Source organism: Lactuca saligna, chromosome 5 (genome assembly GCF_052625555.1).
Source record: "Lactuca saligna cultivar CGN05327 chromosome 5, ASM5262555v1, whole genome shotgun sequence".
Classification (NCBI taxonomy): Eukaryota; Viridiplantae; Streptophyta; class Magnoliopsida; order Asterales; family Asteraceae; genus Lactuca; species Lactuca saligna.
The window spans coordinates 230,799,462-230,824,449 of record NC_136421.1 but is presented as its reverse complement, the minus strand read 5'-3'; the positions used below and the strand labels follow the sequence as shown (position 1 = coordinate 230,824,449).

Below are 24,988 nucleotides of genomic sequence, written 5' to 3'. Positions count from 1 at the left end.
GGACTGAGGGGGGCGATGCGGGAGGACACAATGAGGCATTAAGGTCCTTAAATAGGGTACAAAACCCTAAAATTAGGGTTTCATTTTTGCCATCCTACTCGTAGAGTTGAGGCTCCTCAACTTGTCGAGTAGACTTTATAACCCGCGTCCAATTCCTTTCCTACTCGACGAGTTTGGGGCCTCCAACTCGTTGAGTTTCTACGTATAAGTGAATAAATTTTGATTTAATTACATATAAGGAACCGGACGTTACAATATGAGGATTAATAAATTTAGTTTTATCAATGTAATTTTTATTTTTAGAGTAATGAATTTATAGTAATTTCTTTAGTTTTGTTAGTAAAATCTTTATTTTGATTTGGAAAGCATTTTTTTCGTCTTAAATAAATAAAAAATAAAGATGTATAGATAATATGGTTTGTTGTATGTTTAAAACTATAAACATATCAACCACGTCCTTTTATCATAGATGCCCAACTCACTACCTTATACCATCCATACATTTAAGGGCCTCCACATAGAGAGAATGAGAAAAGGTTGTGGGTGCACCACTTGATCCGACTCGGTGCTCGAGCTCGTTGAGGTGTGATGTGCCCGAGCAACCGCCTAGCTCCACATCGACCCTCAAACTTGTTCGAGTGTGGTATACCGTATAACCTAATAAAGATGTAGTAAATCTGAAATGACATTGACATTTAAACATGGGAAAATTTGTAAAATGACCAAAAAAATGGGGGTGTTTGAAAAAAATGATCAAGAAAATGAATGTTTCAGAAAATAACCATGAGTTCAACAGAGAGGGACTCTGCGAAACTCCTTCAACTCTGAGGAATTGAAAAGACTCTGAGAAAGTGACGTAGCAGGGATAAATTTGTAAAAACACAAAAACTTAACAGAATTGAAAATATACACATAGTTTTATAGTTTAATTTGTTACATTGAATCAATGGTATGTAAAAAATGGTGAAACCTCGTTAAATAAACAAGAAAACACTTACCAAAATCGTTTTTTGGCCATGGTTATGCGAAGAACAATTCCTTAGTGGCATGTGTTTGAAGAACAATTCCTCAGAGGGACAGAAAAAAACATGCATTTGAGGAATTGTTCTTTAAACACATGCCTCTGAGGAATTGTTCTTCGAATAATCATGGCCAAAAAACGATTTGATAAGTTTTTTTCGATTTCAAACACAATTTTTTCAAACGATTTCAAACATATTTAATTCGATTTTGGTAAGTTCAACACAATTTTTTCGATTTCAAACACAATTTTTTCGCAACACACTTTCAATTTTGTTATGTTTTCTTTGTGTTTTTACAAATTTACCCCTACCACATCACTTTCTCATAGCTTTTTCAATTCCTTGAGGCTAAAGAAATTCTGTAAAGACCCTCTTGGTGAAACTCGTGGTTATTTTCTGAAACATCAATTTTCTTGGTTAATTTTTTCAAACAATCCTACTTTTTTTTTTTTTTTCCACAAATACATTTTATCTTTTTTACTGGTGGATAATGATGGGTTTTCGTCATAAGACATCCTATGTGCTCATACAAACCCTAATGCTTGGATCTAGGTTTCTCTATTGTACATGCTTTGAATCCAAGACTATAAATCCTAATTCTAGCATGCAAGTAATCATATTAACATGTAATTAGGTTTAAGAACATACCTTGATTGTTATGTAACAATAACAATCCCAAATCTCCTTGTATTGTCTTTGGAATGCATAGAGTCACAAGTGTCACTCCTCTAATGGCTTACAAACACCATAAGCAAGTGGAGAAGGTATAAGGAGAGAAGTGAGAGGTTAGAATTCGTATCTAGGACCTCTTGGGAAGGGATACACGAATTCATGGCCCTAGGGGTGTTTATATAGGTGTAGAGATAGGGTTTCAGTCATTATCCTTATCTAGTTGATTATCCATTAAGCAACCAATAAGATAATCCTTGAATCCTTATCATACTCGAATTCTAAGGGATTTACACCTCAAATTCGTTCACCATATATATAAGATAATCCTTACCTTATTTTGTAACTATCACATAATTACAATTCAGCCCCTCTAGTTTAATTAATTACATTTGATCACAAAACTAATTCTTAATTAATTATTGACCAATATTAATTAAACAAATATGATTTCTCCTTTAATATGTTATTCTTATAACATATTAATAAATCATATTATCCTCTCTCTCTTTATTCATTTCTCCAATCAAGTTGCTTTGGTGAAGGCAACCCAAAAGGACCATGCACCATCGGGTCAAGTACATACCAAAATAGTTATGGACTTAGACACTAATCCAACAGTCTCCCACTTGGATAAGTCTAACAACTATTCTGCGTATGACTTTAGATCCTGATCTGCAATCGTAGCTTTCCAAAGCCGTTGTCAACTCTGATCATATCAGATACGCGTGTCCTTAGATAAGGGATCATATATATTCCTCCATTCTAGATATCGTATGAGATATGATTTCTAATCATTCTCTTTGTACTATATCTCGATTTCTGATTTATGACGACAGACTAATTGAACAAATCAAATTAGCCCTAGCCCGGCCGAGCATTTACGTATGTCATCACTAAACCATCGAGGGGCCCAAAGATATCGCTTTTATCCTACTTTGGATAAAAGGAACGGATAAACTTTGATACAATGTTTGCTTGCACTCACTAACCAAATCACACACAACAATATGTTTTATAACACCAAGTTACTAGTGCGTTTACATATTATCAATGTGCAACCGATTCGCAAGATACAACTCACACATCTCGGTTTCAAGAATATAAGATGTTATCGTCTCACCAATCACTCATAATACAATTCATGGAGTGATCCAAGTGAGCGTGGGTTTAATCCAATGCTCAAATCATATTCATAAGCACTCATGAACGTTGCAGCAAACATTTGCTTATGTCTAATACTCTTCTAGACAATCCACACACCAATTCACGACAGTCTTCATTCATATCTACTTCCAACATATGAACGACTGTGGCCCGTTTGAATAATTCGATTATTCTTAATAAACTCAATTATTCTGGAAGTCAAAACATGCAAGGTGAAACACAAGAATAATACTAATCCCATATGGTCTCAAACCTTTGAGTATAAACAAAACACGTTTTATTTATCACCATATCGATTACTCATTATTTGTCGTTTCGGGTAATCAACTTCGCATTTTAATTCCAACACTTGTCCCATGCTCCTAGCATGCACACAATGTTTACCTATGGTTCTTACTTTTGCGAAATAGACAAATTGAACACATTTCCAATCATTCTCATTTTACAACACCAAATCCATTTTCTTAAGTGTAAGAATGTCAAATTCTTGTTACTTATAGAATATACTAGATTCTAACACTTTATGCAACGATCCTTTTGTAACGTCACTGCACCAAAGTCTCAAAGACTATTGCCAATGATATTACAAATTCCTCTATCGGAGATTGTTACAAGACAATTCCTTAGATATGATGTCTCTCACTCAAAGTACATTCCTTTGAACATCCTTTCGCATAAAGTTTTTAATCTAGACATAGATTTTACTTCCCAACATGGACACACTTCCATATTTTCTATATGACAACTCATTCTTAATAGAATCTTATCTATTCGTAATGATGTTGATATTGTCCATCTAATGTGGAATCATTTCCATAATTTCCAATACTATACTTCCAACTACTCACAAGCGACCAATTCTCGTCGAACTTCGAATCGTCCTTTGATAGTTGTTTAATTATTTTAGTCCAAAACCAATTCTAGTCCCTTTTCCCTCTAAATGCACTAGACATTTGGAAAATTTTAGAATGGTCAAGCATTTGCAATCGATCCTATACCCGAAGCGTAAGGGACATGATGCACAATGTTTTATTTGCTATGTTCTCAAAATTCGAATTGCAAAGAGGAATGCCGTAATCACAATCGAAATTTTAAGAACACACTATGTACCTTTGACTAAATTTATCAACATTTCGCAACCTAATCCTTTAGATTTGAAATGAAGCATAATATTCTCTCCCTTAATTATAGCAAAACAACCTTTCAACTCTTACAACTTCGCAAAGTATGACTCTTGTTTTCTATAATTAATATTGCCAACTATGCAATACGTGCCTTAATAATCATACAATCATAACATTTATGCTCCCACTATCATGATGATTATTATAAAACATAACACTTATGCTCCCACTAGCTTCGACATGTATTCATAAACATCTTAACTTCCAGAAAAACAATACTTATTGAATTTCTTAAGTTCATGTTTCTAATACTTAGTGCTTTGATAATCTTTTATCAAGCTTCTTGAACTTATACACTTTTGCCTTAGATAGTTCATATGTGTGTCTTAACAATTAAGACTAATTGCCAAACCTCACAATTCAAATTATGGAAAGGGATGCCGTAACCATGATCGAATTTGAGAATGCAATTTTACAATCACTATCTTTTAAAATCTTTCTTAGTGAAAGCATTTTCTCACAATCATTTTCATGAAGGAGGAAATCTTATGACACTTAGATTTAAACGGTGTATGTGTTCCTATCCATGCGAATTTGTTAAAACCAAAGTTTACGACAAATTCAAACTCATATGGATCGAACTTTCTTAATCTTGATTTCTTGCCTTATGGTAGCACAGCTGCCCACCACGTCTTCCAAGTAGTTAAGTATCTTACCTTTTTCCTATCAATGTACCTTTCATTGATCAAGGTCCTTGCCTTTTACGCATTCAAATGAGAACTCATAGGACTCACATGCATAATTAACTCGATTGGATTGGCACAGAAACAAAATAATGTCTTTACGATAGGTTGTAAACCTCAACTCGTGTGCTAGTGATGATCGATAAGGTTTATTTGATTTGTTCTTGAAACTTTTCGAGACCATTAAGACTCCCACTGACTCCTTGACATATAAGATTCTTTTGTCAATAAACATTTCTTGACAAACAAATTTTCAAGAGTTAGTGTAGCTTGTATCAAAACACTTCATAAATTGGTCATAGTTGGTCTTTGTCTTATCCAAGACATCACAACTTTCCACATTTGATGAATGTTATAAACCTTTAATACTTTTTACTCATTGTCACAATCTTAACTTTAAGACTTGTTATTGGAACAAAGTATGATTGTCTTCTTGATTTGACCATTTCATCAATCTTTGATTCCTCTTCTTGGACATACAATTGTACCAAGACTCACTTAGAGGATCAATTGAGATATGGTTCTTAATCATTAAGACCTATCATAAAGCATAAAAGCCACTCTCCCTTCTTCTTAGAATGGAGAAACTCTTATCTTTCTGCCTATTTGATTCTTCTTATTCGTTTTGCTATTGATCTAAACCCTTTAATCAATTCAAAATTACACTTAATCTTGTAAGTATAATCATATTTACTAAACCTTTAGTAAATGATGACGAATATCTTTGTTACTCTTATGGTGAACTTGATCAACACACAACTTTGTGTACTCGATCTCCTAGTCCTTCACTTGACACTTTGTTAACGAATTAGTCTAATTATCAAATATGAAATTTCTCATTCATCATGCAACCAAGTTGCATGATTCCAAGTTTTTGTCCAATTGAAACTTGGGCGATGAGAAACTCTCCCTATTTGGTAAATTCTTGACTTTCCATAACACAATAAGAAGCAAATCCATTATTGCTAATAATTTTAACATCAATTTTTCATACACGCCATTGTAAGGATAAATAAATAAAATTTAAAATCAAAATTTATTTTATTGCGGAAAAATTTGTCTTTCACAATGCAACTCATTGAAAAACTTATGCGAATACATCTTTCTTAGCAATCTAATTCTAACTCTAAGTAGTAGCTCAAGAATCTAATCTTCGAGAAACGGAATCGAAATCCATTCCTTCACGGTTAGATTCTGCTCACTTCTTCCCTTAAGCTTCTTTTCTTTTCTTTGATCCTTCTAAACATCAATTGTAATCTTATCACATTATGTATTCAGTACCTAGAATGAAGCTTAAAAGAGTTAGTCAATGGATTTTACCTAAATTAGAGCCATACGTTTCGACTCTCCCATCTCTTAGATCTCTTAGGTAAATAGGGCAGCTTCGTCTCTAATGCCCCTTCTCTTGGCAATAAAAGCAAATTGACTCTTTTTGGAACAACACATGGAACTACTTCAGACATCGCCTTTCTCTTATGATCAAACTTTTCGATCATTGCATGTCTTTCATTGCCATTGTCTATATCCACAGAGGTCTCGAAGGCAGATTCACCAATCAACTTTGCTTTTCTATTGCGCCAAACCATTGCTGATTCAGCAGCAATAAGCATATAGGTGAGATCTATAAGGGTCACGTCGCGGTTCATCATATAGTACTCTCTTACGAACTCACTATATGAGTTAGGAAGTGATTGAAGAACCCAATCAACAGCCATCTCTTTACCGACAATGGATCCTATCATTCTTAGTCTATCAATGTGCGACTTCATCCCTAGGACGTGTGCACACACCGACTTTCCTTCTTTATGTTTACTTGCCAAAAGGGCTTGAGTGATATTGAACTTTTCAATTTTACAATCTTGTGGGTTAGGGAGAATAATTGGAGGAGGAGGAGGAGGAAGTGAAGCATGATTTCTTGTTCCTCGATCGAATCGTGGAATATCATCTTCATGTGGAATGCTTGTTCCACGGGATTTGAGAAGACCATAGTTGTCGAACTTTGACATCGGGAGAAAAACGAATTCAAGTTAGTTGATTGATTGAGTCCTTGGTAAATCACCCAAATGAAATTCCAAGGCTAGGACCCAACACAATATCCTACAACTCGGGAGAGGGATGCCGTAACCCAAATGCAGAACATCTGAAGGTAAGTGAATGACGATTCACTAATTTCCACCATGAAAAACGAAAAAGAAATTTAAGTTTTAAATTTATGAAAACTCCTAGATCCTTTGAGATTCATTGAACATTTCAATGGCATGTTTAAATCTCGATATGCCCCTCTAGTTTGTGACTGGGATGCCGAGGATCACAAAGCGGGTGTGAATAACCATGCAAACTACATGGTGCCCTCACATGTTACAATCACCTATTCGATGTGCCGGTAAACCACACACGCTCCACCGAACTATGACAAACATTGAGTCACCCTTTGCTACCTTTGCTTAGAACCATTTAGTGTGCCGGTAAACCACACACGCTCCACTAACGTCTTCGCAAGGGCACAAAGTGTAATTTCATGGAATTGCATCAATTCACTTTTGCCTAAGTAACTAAGATTGGGAATTTGCGAAACATTTAGTTACTCTGTATTTCATTATACTTATAATGGAAGGTTTCGTCCTATCCTACCCGTTCGGCTAACGACCCTCCACTAGTCAAGAGTGCGGTGGGTAAGAGTGGATACCCATTCAATCGCCATTTTATAGGCAATTTCCTTAAACACCCCTTATAGACCAGCTTCGTGAATGAGGCCTACTAACGGTAAGACTGACTTTTACTTATACATATATATAATGTTAGACTTTTAATGTTATATATAGTATAGGGTGTACTTTATACTTTTAAAATACTATATGGTTAACTTTAACAATTACACTTTTAATTCCATTAAAAGGTTAACCTAAACTTTTATGGATTTATTAAACCTCTTTTAATTATACTCCTTAATTAATTAATAAAACCATAAGGGTGTGATTTGAACTTTTTCAAAACGATACAAGAGTTTTAGAATTTAACATTTCTAATTAACCTTTTAATCAACCTTTAAATTCCAAAATTTGAGTGCAAGTTTTGAAACATTTCAAACCATAAGGGTTTAGAATTTAAATATGCATCAAAATTAAACTATTCAATCAAAATTTAAATTCCAGAACTTGAGGGCAAGTTTTGAAACCTTTTTCAAAACATTAGGGTTTTAACTATTTAAATTTCAAAACAACAAAACTTTTGGGGTTCAAATTTAAACTATAAAACCTAAAGGGATAAATTGAAACTATTTCACAAGATAATTCAAATCTAAATTACAAATAATCAAACTTTATCTAATAAAACAAGTGATTATCTAAATTTTGACAATTATCTTCTATTTAGGTAAGGATAATCACATAATAATGAAAAAATTCGGATTTTATCACAAAAACGAGTTTATGGTAATTATCCAAAACCAAAACAGGAAGAAAATCGCGAAAACGAGCTGTCAGACACTTTGACTCGTCGAGTCTGGGCTTGGACTCGTCGAGTTCAGCTGACTCGGCGAGTTCACCAAGTGACTCGGCGAGTCAAACCTTCAAAACTCAAAAAAATCGATTTTCAGTGCTTATTACGATCAAATATGCATCAATACAATTGAAACCAATCCAGGCTCTGATACCACTGATGGGTTTTCGTCATAAGACATCCTATGTGCTCATACAAACCCTAATGCTTGGATCTAGGTTTCTCTATTGTACATGCTTTGAATCCAAGACTATAAATCCTAATTCTAGCATGCAAGTAATCATATTAACATGTAATTAGGTTTAAGAACATACCTTGATTGTTATGTAACAATAACAATCCCAAATCTCCTTGTATTGTCTTTGGAATGCATAGAGTCACAAGTGTCACTCCTCTAATGGCTTACAAACACCATAAGCAAGTGGAGAAGGTATAAGGAGAGAAGTGAGAGGTTAGAATTCGTATCTAGGACCTCTTGGGAAGGGATACACGAATTCATGGCCCTAGGGGTGTTTATATAGGTGTAGAGATAGGGTTTCAGTCATTATCCTTATCTAGTTGATTATCCATTAAGCAACCAATAAGATAATCCTTGAATCCTTATCATACTCGAATTCTAAGGGATTTACACCTCAAATTCGTTCACCATATATATAAGATAATCCTTACCTTATTTTGTAACTATCACATAATTACAATTCAGCCCCTCTAGTTTAATTAATTACATTTGATCACAAAACTAATTCTTAATTAATTATTGACCAATATTAATTAAACAAATATGATTTCTCCTTTAATATGTTATTCTTATAACATATTAATAAATCATATTATCCTCTCTCTCTTTATTCATTTCTCCAATCAAGTTGCTTTGGTGAAGGCAACCCAAAAGGACCATGCACCATCGGGTCAAGTACATACCAAAATAGTTATGGACTTAGACACTAATCCAACAGATAATACCTATAGCCTTATGAAGAGATTAAGGTGCTGTTTGTTTTTTTGGAAAAAACCTCTTCAAACCTCTTACTGCTGCGTGGCGCAGCACACGCGCAACACTTTTCATCTCGCAGCTGTTTGTTTTTTAGAAGTCTTCTGAGTCAAAAACCTCTGCGCAGGCTCTGTTTGGCGCAACACTTGTACTGCCTCTTCTAACTTTTTCCAACCTCTTCTTCTTCTTCTTTTATTGCTGAAATTTTGATTATATGTTATTAAAACTTTATTTCACATTTTATTTCCGTTTTTTTTTTCGTTTATTCTTATTGAATTTATTTTTCATTTTTTTTATATTCAATAATGATAATTTCTTGATGAAACATCATTATTTTTTACTAAAATATTTTTATTTTTTGTTGAAATATCATTCTTTTTTACTGAAATATCATTAATTTTTACCGAAATGTTATACATTATTAAATTTTACGTATTAAAAAGCTATTTTCGGTTTATAAAATTAGTTTATTTTAATTTTTTAATATCTGCAGCAGTATGCAGACGTTAAAAAAACAAACACGCTTCTTATTATAGTCTGCAGCCGTTTGATCCACCTCTTCTACTGCAAAGTGTTGCAGAGATGATCCACAGACTTCATGAATTTTTGCTTCAGAATATCAAACATCACCAAAATCATCGTTGACTGAACGTTTTGGAAACGATGAAACAAACGGCATCGATTAATGGCTACACAATAACGATCTACAACCACCTACACCGCATAATTATCACTTCAACAAAACCCAGTTCCCCTAAAGTCATCGTCGAAAGCTCCACCGTTGCTCTTCAGCACCGCCCTCGCTTCGATCGGACCTAACCTTTTCCGACGATCAAGATATATACCCACGGACGGAGAAAGAGGTGAACGGAGGAATTCATCGCGGAAAAGCTGAGAGAGAATGTCGCTAACGAGTGTAAAGATGTCGGAGGATGTGTGGTTAACATGTCTCACTCATGCATTATCCACCGAGACTGAAGAAATCATGGGGCTTCTTCTCGGCGATATTCAGGTCATACCTTTGCATCGTGTCTTTCTCTTTCTTAACTTTTAGCTATTTACAACTGCTTTTAGGGTTTTTTAGCTTATCAATACATTTTGTCCGCTCCAGAGCTATTGCCATTGCTTTCTGTGAATAAAATCGTAATCTCATCGACAACGTCTGTGTAATTCCGTCTATTTCTTCGAAACTCTTCATGTGCAAGCGGCATAGTTTCATCTTTGCTAAACCCGTTGTTAACTATTCTTCTTCATATGTATATGATTAGGACCATGAATTATGTTTCTCACAGTCTACCTGATTTGATTTCCTTACCAAATCGGAGTAATTTGTCACTGTGTTTAGTTGTTAATTCTACAGATGAATCTGTTCCATCTTTTTTCCTAACATAGAAATGAAAACTAGTTCACCTAGTTGCCGAAGCTTGTTGTTCAGTGCTGTTTAACCTCTTTTTGCTCATTGATCTTTGTTGTTGAAATAAGATGTTGCAAGTTATGCCTATAATTTGGTGTCTATAGCTATCAGATCTTGATTGAATGATCCTTAATTGGTTATCTTACAAAATCGCAATTTCAGCACTCCAAAAATGGAAGTGTAACTGCCCTAATTTGGGGAGCATTGCCACAACCAAGATGTGATAGGCAGAAGGATAGGGTTGAGACAAATCCTGAGCAGCTGACAGCTGCATCAGTTCAGGCTGAGATATCCTTTATATGTATTAAACTATCAATATAACAATTTTCCATATAAACATATTGTTATCCTTTTACACTACAACTATTTTAAGATCATATTGATTAAAAAATATTTGTATTTGTTGAATTAACTCTACAACACAAAATGACTCTGGAAACTGGAAGAACAACAAGAGTGATTGGCTGGTATCATTCACATCCACATATCACAGTCCTTCCTTCTCATGTTGGTAAGTTTTCATATACAGTGAAATATGATGTCTAAAAAAAAGGTACTTTACAGTTTAATGTCTTCCTTTTTCTTACTCTAAAACTCTAAATCAAGACATATCATTTTGTCCATTTCCTTTTCAGATGTTCGGACTCAAGCCATGTATCAACTTCTAGATTCTGGTTTCATAGGATTGATTTTTTCATGTTTCAATGAAGATCAATACAAGGTTCTAATCTTAACTAATCTTTTTTGCATATATAATTTCCTTTACAATAACTGTGTATAGAAGTTAGATAAAACAAACCTTTGAAATTTTATTAAGTGTCTTGATTCAGGTTGGAAGAATACAAGTTACAGCATTCCAGTCATTAGATGGAAAGCAAAACCATGTATTGAAACCTCATTTCAGTCCTATAAATAAAAGTTCCATTATAGATCTAGAATCTTCCATAAGTTCCACAGAGAATTCACTCACACACTCTGGCTCAACACGTGTAGAATCTCTAGAGTATGACACTGGTGACTCAAAAGCTTTAAAGGTATATATTCAATTTGCTTATTAATAGAATCAGGGAATGAATTCTTTCTCTAATTTTGAGGTATACAGGGTGGAGCAAAACCATCTGCTTTGAAGGGTTTCTTTGCAAATGCAGATACTGTGAACACAGAAAGTGGAATAGTTGATATTGACCCCATGGATATGTCTGAAAGCATGCAAGAAGCAATGCATCGTTCAAATATGGAAATGAGGTAATATCCAAAAATGTCTTATTATTATTTCATGTGCATAACAGAATTTAAAAAAAAAAAAAAAAATTTAATTGTTGCAGTGGTGCAGAGTATGTGAGAAAAGAAGTTCCTCTTCATGTTTTGCCAACTTTGTCTCTTCTGAATCTTGAATCGCCTTTAACATCTTTTAGTCATTTACAATCTGTGTTATATGAAGAGGAGCGAACAGCATATCATCAAGCAATATTACAAATTATGAGGTACATATAAATATAATATATATGATTATTTTTATTATTATATAAACATAAACATGTTCTTTTATTGAATATAGAATGATTTATTTGATGTAGGGATGGAAAAGCCCATCCGCTTTCTTTCATCCATCATACTTCCACTTATCAAGCTTCCATCTGCAAATTAATGGAATATTGGTGAGAAATTATAACCCTTTTTTCTATTTTTTTTTTTTAATAAATATTCTTGGCTTATGGCACTAAACTTAAATTTGCAGCTTAAGCCCTGCTATAACTGCTCTTCAGGATCGTGTGACAGAAAATGAGATTAGGGTATGAATAATATATATTTTCTCTCTCTCTCTCTCTCTCTCTTGTGTATACTAATTAACATCATAATATTGTTTTTATAGCATGATATATATAAATTTTTTTAATATTTGAATCAGCTTCGGATGCTTGCAAATGAAGCGAAAATTCTGGAAAAAGAAAGCACAAGAGTGAATGTGAATGATTCAAGTTCAAATTCACCAAGAAATGTGTCATCTCATGGACACAGAGGAAGTGGGAAGGATTTATACAATCCCTTTGAATCAAATAATGTGAGATCTGTTTCTGGTTCCAGTAGTCGTAGTAGAAAAGGTTCCTAGTTTCTATTTGCTTTTATTTTTATTTTTTATTTTATTTTTGGGAATGTCATGTTTCAGCTTTTGGTTCATTAATGGAATTGTATGATATTGGAATCATGTTTTGTTAGGTAGTTGATTGGATTGTAAATGGCAATCAAGCTACCAATGTATATTTTTTTGATCAAGGGTTAGGCCTCCAAATTAAAACATCTTGTTTTAAAATGTGAAAATCAACTTTTAGATTGTGATTGGGTTAAGTGGCTGAATGGGTGAAGTGATAGAAGGTATAATGATATCTGTATGTATGTTTCTTTCTTTTCTATGTTTGAATAAATAATGAGAGTAAATGATAATTTTACTGTTACATTTCATCAAACAAATTTCACAATATCAAAAAATAGGAACAATTTGGTAAATTGTTGGTGTCTTGATATGTTAAGCTATGTTTTTTGGCTTGACTTGTTAACTCATGTATAACTATCTAGATTAAGTGCTTAACTTATAAAGCTCAGTCAAAAGAAAAAGCCTTTTAGTGTATATGTACCACATGTATGAGACTTAAGGAATAATGAGTCCAATTCTAAAGAATGAAACCTATAAAAAAAGAGGCAAAAACCCCATGGATACATGCATATCAACCCGATTGCTGGTGATGCCTAAGTGGAGTGGTGGCTGATGTTGCCCTTCATGTCCTGCTACACAATTTAATTTTTTTTTTTTTTACCAAATTAAACCCTACAAATACAAAACACCTACCACTTCTATTTCATATATTATCCAACTTTCTCTATTAAACTCTACCAATTTCTCGCAAATGGATCCAAACTCCACCATTAAATAAAAACCGCTTCACAACTTCAACAACCCCAATATCCGATAAGCCTTTCGCACTAAACAACTCATAACCACATTTTTATTATTACAATATGAATCTTGTCTCTTTACCTCAACTTAGCTTTACGAACTTACTGTATCCACCACAACAATTTCATCCCTAAATGCAATCTTTCCAAAGCCCCCATCATACGCACTATTTACCATTCAAATAGGTGCCCAGAACCCTAATTGGTACCCGAAACACAACTTGAACCAACACAACGAGTTAAGAGCACTAAACCCACAAACAACAAAAAAATGTAATGCAAAAGAAGAAAGAGACATTGTGTCGCTTTTAGGTCGAGATTTACGAGGATAGCATGACCAGAAATACGCAACGTGCAAGTGTTTTTTAGGAGCGTATTTTGGCCCAAGTCCACAAATCAATGGGCCGAGGATACTTGAGTGTCAACCAAGTATCTTCAAAGTTCCATGACTTGAAGCAAAAGATCAGCAAGTTCAACAACATTTACAACAACTTAGTTGTTCAAAAAAATGTGCCAACAACATGGATGTTTTGCAAATGGTCCTTAATAAATATCATATTGAAGTTTTGGGAATCCGTTTACCTACCACAAAGGTTGGTATATAGCATATACTACGAAATTGCACAAAATGGACAAGGGTCCTATCGTGGTTGAAACAAAAGGCTCTAAAAGATCAAATACATTTGAGTCTAATGATTACACACAAACGTTGGACACACGTTCTCATATCCTTGAAGACAAAGATGTTGACCTTGAATCGGAAGTCGGAACTACCTAGAGGCCCGATTAAAAGGGATAAGGTGAAAAGAGTTGAATCAAATTCTTTTAATAACTCTTCGTACAATAACTTTTCAGTAGCAACTTAAAAATGGACGAACACATGCTTTATAAAAGGTAAATGTTGAGGTGCAAAAATAAAAGACGAATTTAGAGATCCATAAAATGAATACGGACGGTTTGGAAGACGACAACCTCCAAGCGGTAACGTTAGAGATAACTATTTGTAATTTTTATCATGTAGTTTTTATTTTTATAAACTAATGAGATATTTTTAATTTTAATTATTCTTATATTTATATTTTTATTTAATAATTTGTATTTGTATTAACAAATAATGAATTTGATTTGATAGCAAGTGTTTGACCACACCCTTAGAGCATCTTTAATTTGGAAATTTTCATAGCTTATTAGAACGTAAGTTTATTTGTATTTTTAGAATGTCTAAATGCATCAAGAGGCCACTAGCAAGGAGCTAGAGGGTAATCAAAACAATTAAATCAGAGAATAAAAAGAGGACTTCTGAGACAATTGTTCGAATTATTATTAAACTTATGCTTTCTATGAGTTATTCGAGTAAAAGAAAATGAAACAATATCATCAAACAATATATATCATCTAGGTTTGGTTCAGACGCAACTCTAAAGTTTTGAAAACAAGAATGCAAAACAAATAACCAAAATAATTCTTTGATTAATTGGAAAATCACTCAAAACCAATGTTTTTACAATCTGTTCTCATAATCATAAACTCGATTATGGATATGTATATATAGCCTAACATACCATCTTGTATTAGACTAGGAAATTTATGACCAACTTGCCATAAACTAAACTTTCCATAAATTAGCTTGCTTGGACCCCAAGACTTAGGATTCCAACAATCACCCTCGAATCTCTAAGTCCTTCTAGAGAATTCTTCAACTCCGATCAATATCCTATTATCTCTTTTCACCACCCCGACCTCTTTATCAAGCTTGTTTTGAGAGCAGCTTTCCACCTAACAACAAGACTAGGTCACAACCACATTTACCGTCTTCCGTCACCCGCAAAACGAACCAAATCAAAGTCACCCACTTTGACGTCTTCTCGTCCATTTATTTTGCGTCTCCGGTTGGTCTCTCTCTACCTTAGAACCAGCCCGATCAAGAAAAATTGAGGCTGTTGTTGAGATGCTTCAACTCGTAATCAAAAACAATCTACATGTCACACCCCAAAACCGAGAATGGCGGAAACGTTCTGGGGCGGAGGACGTCATGTAATGTATCACAACAATGCAAAGTAGTAAACAAAGCAATAACATCATCCATTGCATTAATAGTATAATTTTAATTACATTTGAGTTCTTTCATAGCATAATTCTACGAAATGAATATTCAAAAATAAAAGACGAGTCTTGATTGCTCCGTCTTCACAGAACCTAGTAGTCGTACCTGTCTATCCGTATCCTGGGAATACAAGTTATTTTGAAAGCGAGTATCAGCAATAATGCTGGTGAATTTTAAGTATTTATGTGACTTTGATTTGTAAAGCTGTAAAGAAAAATCTGTAAATGTATGAAGGAAATTTTGTACCAACGAACATGTTTGCAAGTAATTGTAAACGTTTGAAAACCTTAGAAAATCCCATATTTTCTACTAGTATAAATTGTAGTCTTCTACCAAGACTCGACTGTTTTGAATGATTGCTTCAGAAATCCAATATTTGTTTATAAGTGGGTGGTAGTTTAGAAGACCCAAAGATGTACTACCATGGTATTTTTCATGTCTAAAACAGTAGATTTGTGTACAGTTATAACTGCTACGGTATATGATACTTCCGTAAATCAACGTGTTTTTAATACTCCATGTGAGTTTTTATAACCATGCTATTGACATTGATGGCCTGTAACAACGTTCTTCAGGCGTTGGAATGTTATGACATTTGTCACCCCAGACCTGCCGGTCTAACTGTAGCTAACAGTTTAGGTGCGGGATTATCAATCCCGTATAGATCTATACACAAGTATCACGCTCCCCCTCCAAGGGATTATGGTATATAATACAGGACTTAAAATGCATACTCGAACGTACGTGAAGCTGAAATGTCGCACAATTCTTAGTATTAAATAGATTTACGTATGAAAGTCCATTTTGTTTTTGTATATGAATATACCTTCTTGATATGGTACTTGTAGTAAATAAAATGTTATGAATATCTAGTATAAAATCTCATGTAATTGTATTCCTTGAAATGGTATGTCTTGAAGTTGTATGCTTCTGTAATTGTATGTCTTAAGATTGTATGCCTTTTTAATCGTATATAATTGTATCTCTTCGCGTAGTATGTAATGTATTTGTATTGACTCATGAATAGACTAAATCTTGTATAACTCCTGGTACTTGGAATGGTAAATAGTATGTCTTAACTATACCTATTATAGTTATTGATAATGTGTGTGTATAATTCGAAATATGCCTTTGCTACTCAAAGGTACTGAACGAACTGACGGAAACTTTTATGTCTATATATGTACATATATATATATAACTAATATTTAGACGACATTCGGACGAATAACCGATGCCCTAAGGCCACATCCCAACGAGGAAAAGGAAATAAAGCGAGCTAGCCGTCCTAAGTCCTTCAAACATTACTTATATAAGTATACATATATAGGCAAGCACAAAAATATAAAAGAAGTTTTGTAAAACCTTTGAACAGTTTAATAAATAAGAAATGATGACTTGATGTCAGTTTATAAAATGATTTGAAAGCAGTTTGTTTGATAAAGCGAGCTAGCCGTCCTAAGTCCTTCAAACATTACTTATATAAGTATACATATATAGGCAAGCACAAAAATATAAAAGAAGTTTTGTAAAACCTTTGAACAGTTTAATAAATAAGAAATGATGACTTGATGTCAGTTTATAAAATGATTTGAAAGCAGTTTGTTTGATAAGAAACGAGGTACGCCATGACGCATTCTTACGCCCACTCTACGCTTAGCTAGCCAGGAGTCGTAAGCCATGACGCATTCTTACGCCCAGCGTAACGAGGTACGCGCTGCGTAAGTGAGTACGCCCCGCGTACTCCAAATTTACGCCCCGCGTACTCACGCCCCCAGCACTATAAATAGATGGCATAAGCTTCGAGTTTTAGACACACTTTCTCAAATCTCCAATTACTCTCACAAACTTCCAAGCACTAGAAGCTGTCCCGACGACCTCGATTTCCACACTCGAGCCCCGACGAAAGTCCGAAGCCCCGAGATTCCCGAGAATCTCGTCACTCTCTAGTCGAGGTGCCGCCCGGGAAAATGTCGTTTCCTTCAAATCACGCACTTTCTTTGGTGAGTTCATACCCCTATAATCTACATTTTTAAATGTGTTATCAATATTGGTTTAATATACAATTTTGATGGGGGGGGGGGGGGGGGGGATACAAGTAAACACACGATTATTATCGTGTGTAACTCAAAGATTCACTAAATACTCATTTTTATCAAGTAAATCATATGTGATTCACAACCGTTATATGGAATCTTTCATACGGAGAACATAACACGATATCGTCTGATATATATTGAAATTAAATATGTTGTTATACGTATACGAATCAAACAGTTTATTTATACCTTGAGTACAAGTGTTCATTATGTCACCACAAAAAGTTACACATTTCATAACTAGTGAGCATTACACTAGGGTTACTATACAAACAAAACGAACTTTTGGAACAAAAAAAAAAACCTATAATAGTTTACGACAAACATTTATACACGTTAAAAACTCTTTATCAAACTATCTTACATACTTTATGATTTCTTTGAAACGTTGTTAGAATCATGTTTCTAACAAAGGTCTTCCTATATTTAAAACTGTTCTTATCAAACAAACTGCTTTCAAATCATTTTATAAACTGACATCAAGTCATCATTTCTTATTTATTAAACTGTTCAAAGGTTTTACAAAACTTCTTTTATATTTTTGTGCTTGCCTATATATGTATACTTATATAAGTAATGTTTGAAGGACTTAGGACGGCTAGCTCGCTTTATTTCCTTTTCCTCGTTGGGATGTGGCCTTAGGGCATCGGTTATTCGTCCGAATGTCGTCTAAATATTAGTTATATATATATATGTACATATATAGACATAAAAGTTTCCGTCAGTTCGTTCAGTACCTTTGAGTAGCAAAGGCATATTTCGAATTATACACACACATTATCAATAACTATAATAGGTATAGTTAAGACATACTATTTACCATTCCAAGTACCAGGAGTTATACAAGATTTAGTCTATTCATGAGTCAATACAAATACATTACATACTACGCGAAGAGATACAATTATATACGATTAAAAAGGCATACAATCTTAAGACATACAATTACAGAAGCATACAACTTCAAGACATACCATTTCAAGGAATACAATTACATGAGATTTTATACTAGATATTCATAACATTTTATTTACTACAAGTACCATATCAAGAAGGTATATTCATATACAAAAACAAAATGGACTTTCATACGTAAATCTATTTAATACTAAGAATTGTGAGACATTTCAGCTTCACGTACGTTCGAGTATGCATTTTAAGTCCTGTATTATATACCATAATCCCTTGGAGGGGGAGCGTGATACTTGTGTATAGATCTATACGGGATTGATAATCCCGCACCTAAACTGTTAGCTACAGTTAGACCGGCAGGTCTGGGGTGACAAATGTCATAACATTCCAACGCCTGAAGAACGTTGTTACAGGCCATCAATGTCAATAGCATGGTTATAAAAACTCACATGGAGTATTAAAAACACGTTGATTTACGGAAGTATCATATACCGTAGCAGTTATAACTGTACACAAATCTACTGTTTTAGACATGAAAAATACCATGGTAGTACATCTTTGGGTCTTCTAAACTACCACCCACTTATAAACAAATATTGGATTTCTGAAGCAATCATTCAAAACAGTCGAGTCTTGGTAGAAGACTACAATTTATACTAGTAGAAAATATGGGATTTTCTAAGGTTTTCAAACGTTTACAATTACTTGCAAACATGTTCGTTGGTACAAAATTTCCTTCATACATTTACAGATTTTTCTTTACAGCTTTACAAATCAAAGTCACATAAATACTTAAAATTCACCAGCATTATTGCTGATACTCGCTTTCAAAATAACTTGTATTCCCAGGATACGGATAGACAGGTACGACTACTAGGTTCTGTGAAGACGGAGCAATCAAGACTCGTCTTTTATTTTTGAATATTCATTTCGTAGAATTATGCTATGAAAGAACTCAAATGTAATTAAAATTATACTATTAATGCAATGGATGATGTTATTGCTTTGTTTACTACTTTGCATTGTTGTGATACATTACATGACGTCCTCCGCCCCAGAACGTTTCCGCCATTCTCGGTTTTGGGGTGTGACAGATTGGTATCAGAGCATTGTTTATAGTGAATTAAGTATATCAACCCATAAAAGATATACAAACTATAAATGCAATAGGGATTAAAATACTCTGATAAAGAGTCTATACTTTTAAGTAATAAAGTATTTGAATTATACATGTCTACATTCATCAGTGTCACTAAGACAGAACAAAAGTATTACGATTGTTGGGCAGCACAAGTAGACTTAGAGACATATAGTCAAAACTGGGATGATATAGCCTGATCAACTATATTTTCCAAGGGGTTACTATCATGTGCCTAAGTGTGGTTGTGAGTTGCAACAAGTCTAAAAACTTACCCACAATACCACAATGGGAACAATAGAATGTAAACCTAAAATACTATAGGAGTATTTTGTGTATTCTATAAACTACTTATGTGTTAGATTCTTATACCCCAAATTACCGTATAGATAACATAGCTGGACCCCATCCCCACGACAACTCGTACTTCCCGAACAAAGGCAGTGCTGGATGGTTCAGAGAAGAACCAGAGAATGATCATCCAATCCCTTTTGAATGATCACCATACTGAAGGTCTTTCGGACGATGATAACTCTGAACTCGAGAAGGCGAACCTACCCCCGGTAACTTCCAATTCAAACCCTAACCCTCGTCTAGCTCTTCATGGCCCGACAATTCCTTGGGTAGTATGCCTAGAAACATGGAGCACAGAGCAAGATCAACCTATGTCGTCAAAAGGAGACCGAAGCTACTACCACTTAAGCGAAGGGAGCTCAGCAGACAAAGTTCTAACAATACTGATCCGCAGAGTTGGTCAAAACGAAATTCAAGGCAGGACGACGCTCCATTATATCAAAGAAGTTAAATACCAACGCAAGAATGCACACCATCTACACCAATCATCTTGAAAACACTCGTGAGAGAACTAAGAGAGACCATGAGATCCTGCTGCAAGCATTAGCTGAAACGCAAGCCGAAGTCATAAGAACTCCAACGGGTGTACGAAGGACACCTTCTTAATAATAATGGAACATTAATTGGCTAACTGAGAGTTCACCAGAAGGATGACCTCCGCCAGAAAGAAAGGCCTTGTTTCCCTACCTTGTTTAAATGGACTATTTTTCTGTCTATGCCCGATGCAGCATTTTCTATGAAACTATCTTGTACTGTAAGTACTTTTAGTTAGGCCTTTATGCTGCTAAGACCTTCCTACTCTAGATATGATGTAAGACCTTCTTCAAAGTCAAATTTTTCCTAAGCTTATTACATCGTAAAGCATCGATGATATTAACAGTCGGCTAACTCCCGTGTCGCCTTTTGTTTAAAAACCCTCATCATACCTTCGTTAATATGCTTTAGTAAAGTCATTGGACTATAGTAATTTAACTCCGGAGGCATTTCCATGTCCCTTCTAGTGGTTGGATCATGTTATCCACCAACCAACGATACCTTGGCTTGAACGACAAACGTCTTAAAAAGACCATTCTACAAACATACTTCTACTCTATACTATGATTGCATCATGGGGATGTAGATCAAACCATCATGAACATACTTCAAATCCGTACTAGTACTGCATCATAGGGATGTATGACAAACTTTCGAGAACATACTTGTACTCTTTACTTAAAGCAATCGAAGTACGTCTAGAGTCAACCAGAATCGCTCACAAAAATCTTTATCTTTCGTATTACAAAAATCATGTCGTCATCCGGAAACGATCCGCCGAGCAACGAAAACCCTATCCTCCATATCGACGCCGCTTCATTTCAAGCTGCAGTAGCAGCTGCGGTGACAACTTTCCTTACACAACACAACAAATGGCAACAATCATAGACTCACGAAGCCATAAGACCAAAAGGAAGAGGCGTTATCATCAAGCCCTAAAGGAGCTCAAGAGATCCCAAAGACTTGCATACCACAGCAACAATTGGCAACTCCTGCAGGACACCTTAGAAAGCAGTTTCCAAGGTGGTATAATGAGGAAGGCACTCACGTCCACATAACTCTGGCTAAACACCTCACTCTCGCCACCAAGGCTAAGTACTAGCCAGTCATGCCACCAATACGGGGAGATAGGACATCTCAAGAAGGATTGTCCTATAACAAAGAACTCTGGCGCAGAAGGTAGGATTCTCAGGGTCACAGCTGCAGGAGAACCTACTATGAACCCACGTTAATGTAATTTAGGCATTTCATTGTAACAGGCTTATAAACCATCCAAAACTAGCACAAATCAGAGTCTTATCCTTTGCGGGATCCCGTCGGTATAGGGATGCTCGTACTGTGTATACTTACCATTTATAGTATACCTTATTCACGACAATAGACTTGTAGTAGTCTAAAGTACTGTGACTCTGTTGATGGTTGCACGGTTGTGTTTTGTCTGTAAACGTTTCATATTCAAATCAAATGTCTTTAAGTTTCCTTATGACTCCAACATTATCTTACGACTTGATTCAATTTGATCCTCACAGAAACAACTTCATACGTACATCTCCTTCTCCGAAAACGTCTTTCTAGCGAAACCATCATCCCGAAACACCAAAGTACCCATGTATAGAATACCTCACAGTTCTTTTATTTTCCAAAGGAATCTCCGAATTATCACTTGTATAGTACGCCAAGTTCAAATCCAAAGAGTCCATACGGTTGAACTTCGCTGATGAACGTATACATAGGGGTGATATATAATCAAGGTCCTACAAGTTTGGAATTGACAATTCCACTTTAACTTCCTTTTCCTCGAGGGGATGAGGGCTTAAAGAAGAATCATTTATTCGACTACCTTTTCAACCTTAATTATAAACGATTCATATAACCGAGACTGTGATGGATGAACCAGGTATGAGTTCTACAATGAACTTCAAGACATAGACTGCCCAAGACTGCGAGTGATCGTGCGTCCGTAAAAATAAACTTAGAAATACCTATCCTTTTCCCCTAATTCATGAGTAGTCATACTTCTATTAGATATTCATGACAGCTAATCCACCCCAAGGTTTCAACATCATGTTTAGCAAGAGTTGGTTAAGTCTACATTGAACCGACATCAGGTGCTATGATAAGCAGTTCGTCCTAACCTCCCTAAAATAACGAAGCTCTAGTTATTTACAGTGACAAATCAAGTAGGAACCCTCTCATCAAATTCGTGTATGCAAGCTCAGAAATGCTTACAAAAGAAATATCATGTATTCCTTGCACACATCGCCAATACGTGCCAAGAAATGAAGGACATTCAGAACATCCAAGAAGTACGCGGCTTTCCCCGACACCTTTCCAGAAGGACAACCGAGACTACCAACACGGCGTCAAGTCAAACTCAGAATCAACTTAGTTCCAGTAGCCAAATCACCTTATTGTCTAGCTCCAACCGAGGTGCAAGAACTTCCTAACGAGCTTAACAAACTCCTCGTAAGGGGATTCTTTAGGACAAGTTTCTCACTTGGAAGAGCACCGGATTCGTCTGTAAACAAGAAAGAGCGTTCCAAACGCTAAAGTAATTCTGATGCATCGCACCAATATTATCCCTCCCAAAAAGGGGATAGAATATTGCATGGTGTAATGCGATGCATCTAACCAAGGGCTTGGTTGTGTTATTATGCAAGAGGAAAGATCACTACCTATACCTCAAGACAGTTTAAGACCCAAGAATTTGATTGTTCAACACATGACCTTGATTCAGGAGCAGCGTTGATTACTCTGAAGATCTGGAGACACTACTTGTAGGGTACAAGGTGTAATACCCTCACCGAACACGGAAACACACAACACACCTTCGACAGGGAAAGGATATCATACCAGTGAAGTCAAACGAAAGAAGAAAGTTGTATCCCATTAGTGAAAGATTCACTAGAATGCCAGGCGAAGACAAATGTTTGCTTAAGAACACGAGTATCAAATAGAACTCCTATCGCTAAATGATTGTTAATACTACTTAAAACTCAAATTTCGGGACGAAATTCCCATTAACAGGGGGATGATGTGACAACCCGATATTTTGAGACAATAAAATGTAACGCCAGTCAAATTTAAGCCAAAACTTAACTATCGTGAAATCATATTTGGGGTAAATAAAGTGGTAGGACTCGTATCAAAGTTTTCGTACATATAAAGAACACTAAAATCCGAGTTATAATGAAGAAGTTATGACCAATCTAAAATTCACGGCGAAAGCCGGCAACGCTGATAGACGTAAAACGCAAAGTTTCGATACAATAATTTTTAGCCTTAGGTATCTAAACGAAAATCGTAGATTACGTTAAACCGTGATCATGCATAAAAAGAACGCCCAAATCTGACTTCGTATGAGAAAGTTATGATTTTCCGAAGTTTCTAACCTAGCAGTAGATAGCTAAAAACTCGAAACAGAGATCGAGCGATCTTTAGCCGACACAACCTAAATGAAAGTTGGATAGCCCGACAATAGGAGTATAACAATAAAAAGTCTGATGAAAACGGACTCCGGATAAAGAAGTTACGGATTTTTAACGAAGTTATCGTGTCCCGGCCTATTAGTTAAAATATAATTAAAAATAAAGTCAAAATTAGCTGACGGAGTCTAAATGAAAGTTGTGGAGTATTTTCTCACCTTCGCGTGGATATAAAGAACGTCAAAAACGGAGCTCGTACGCGAAAGTTACGGAATTTAGAAGAGGACAGGCCGGATTACGCCCCACGTTCTCTGGGAGTACGCCCCGCGTACTAGACCCAAAGTCGAGTCCCATCGGCCCGCCCACTCTACGCTTAGCTAGCCAGGAGTCGTAAGCCATGACGCATTCTTACGCCCAGCGTAACGAGGTACGCGCTGCGTAAGTGAGTACGCCCCGCGTACTCACGCCCCCAGCACTATAAATAGATGGCATAAGCTTCGAGTTTTAGACACACTTTCTCAAATCTCCAATTACTCTCACAAACTTCCAAGCACTAGAAGCTGTCCCGACGACCTCGATTTCCACACTCGAGCCCCGACGAAAGTCCGAAGCCCCGAGATTCCCGAGAATCTCGTCACTCTCTAGTCGAGGTGCCGCCCGGGAAAATGTCGTTTCCTTCAAATCACGCACTTTCTTTGGTGAGTTCATACCCCTATAATCTACATTTTTAAATGTGTTATCAATATTGGTTTAATATACAATTTTGATGGGGGGGGGGGGGGGGATACAAGTAAACACACGATTATTATCGTGTGTAACTCAAAGATTCACTAAATACTCAT

The 24,988-nt window shown here is 35.4% G+C and overlaps 1 protein-coding gene across 1 annotated transcript; it reads left to right on the top strand.

Annotated features, from left to right (window-relative positions):
* Positions 1 to 9,924: 9,924 nt before the first annotated feature.
* On the top strand, positions 9,925 to 12,939 carry LOC145045977 (uncharacterized). The gene is made up of 10 exons (XM_078994265.1): positions 9,925 to 10,226; positions 10,791 to 10,916; positions 11,052 to 11,139; positions 11,264 to 11,349; positions 11,459 to 11,662; positions 11,731 to 11,873; positions 11,954 to 12,112; positions 12,206 to 12,286; positions 12,367 to 12,421; positions 12,538 to 12,939. The coding sequence occupies exons 1-10, from the start codon at positions 10,116 to 10,118 to the stop codon at positions 12,736 to 12,738; spliced, it is 1,254 nt and encodes a 417-aa protein (XP_078850391.1). The 5' UTR covers positions 9,925 to 10,115; the 3' UTR covers positions 12,739 to 12,939.
* The last annotated feature ends 12,049 nt before the right edge of the window (positions 12,940 to 24,988 follow it).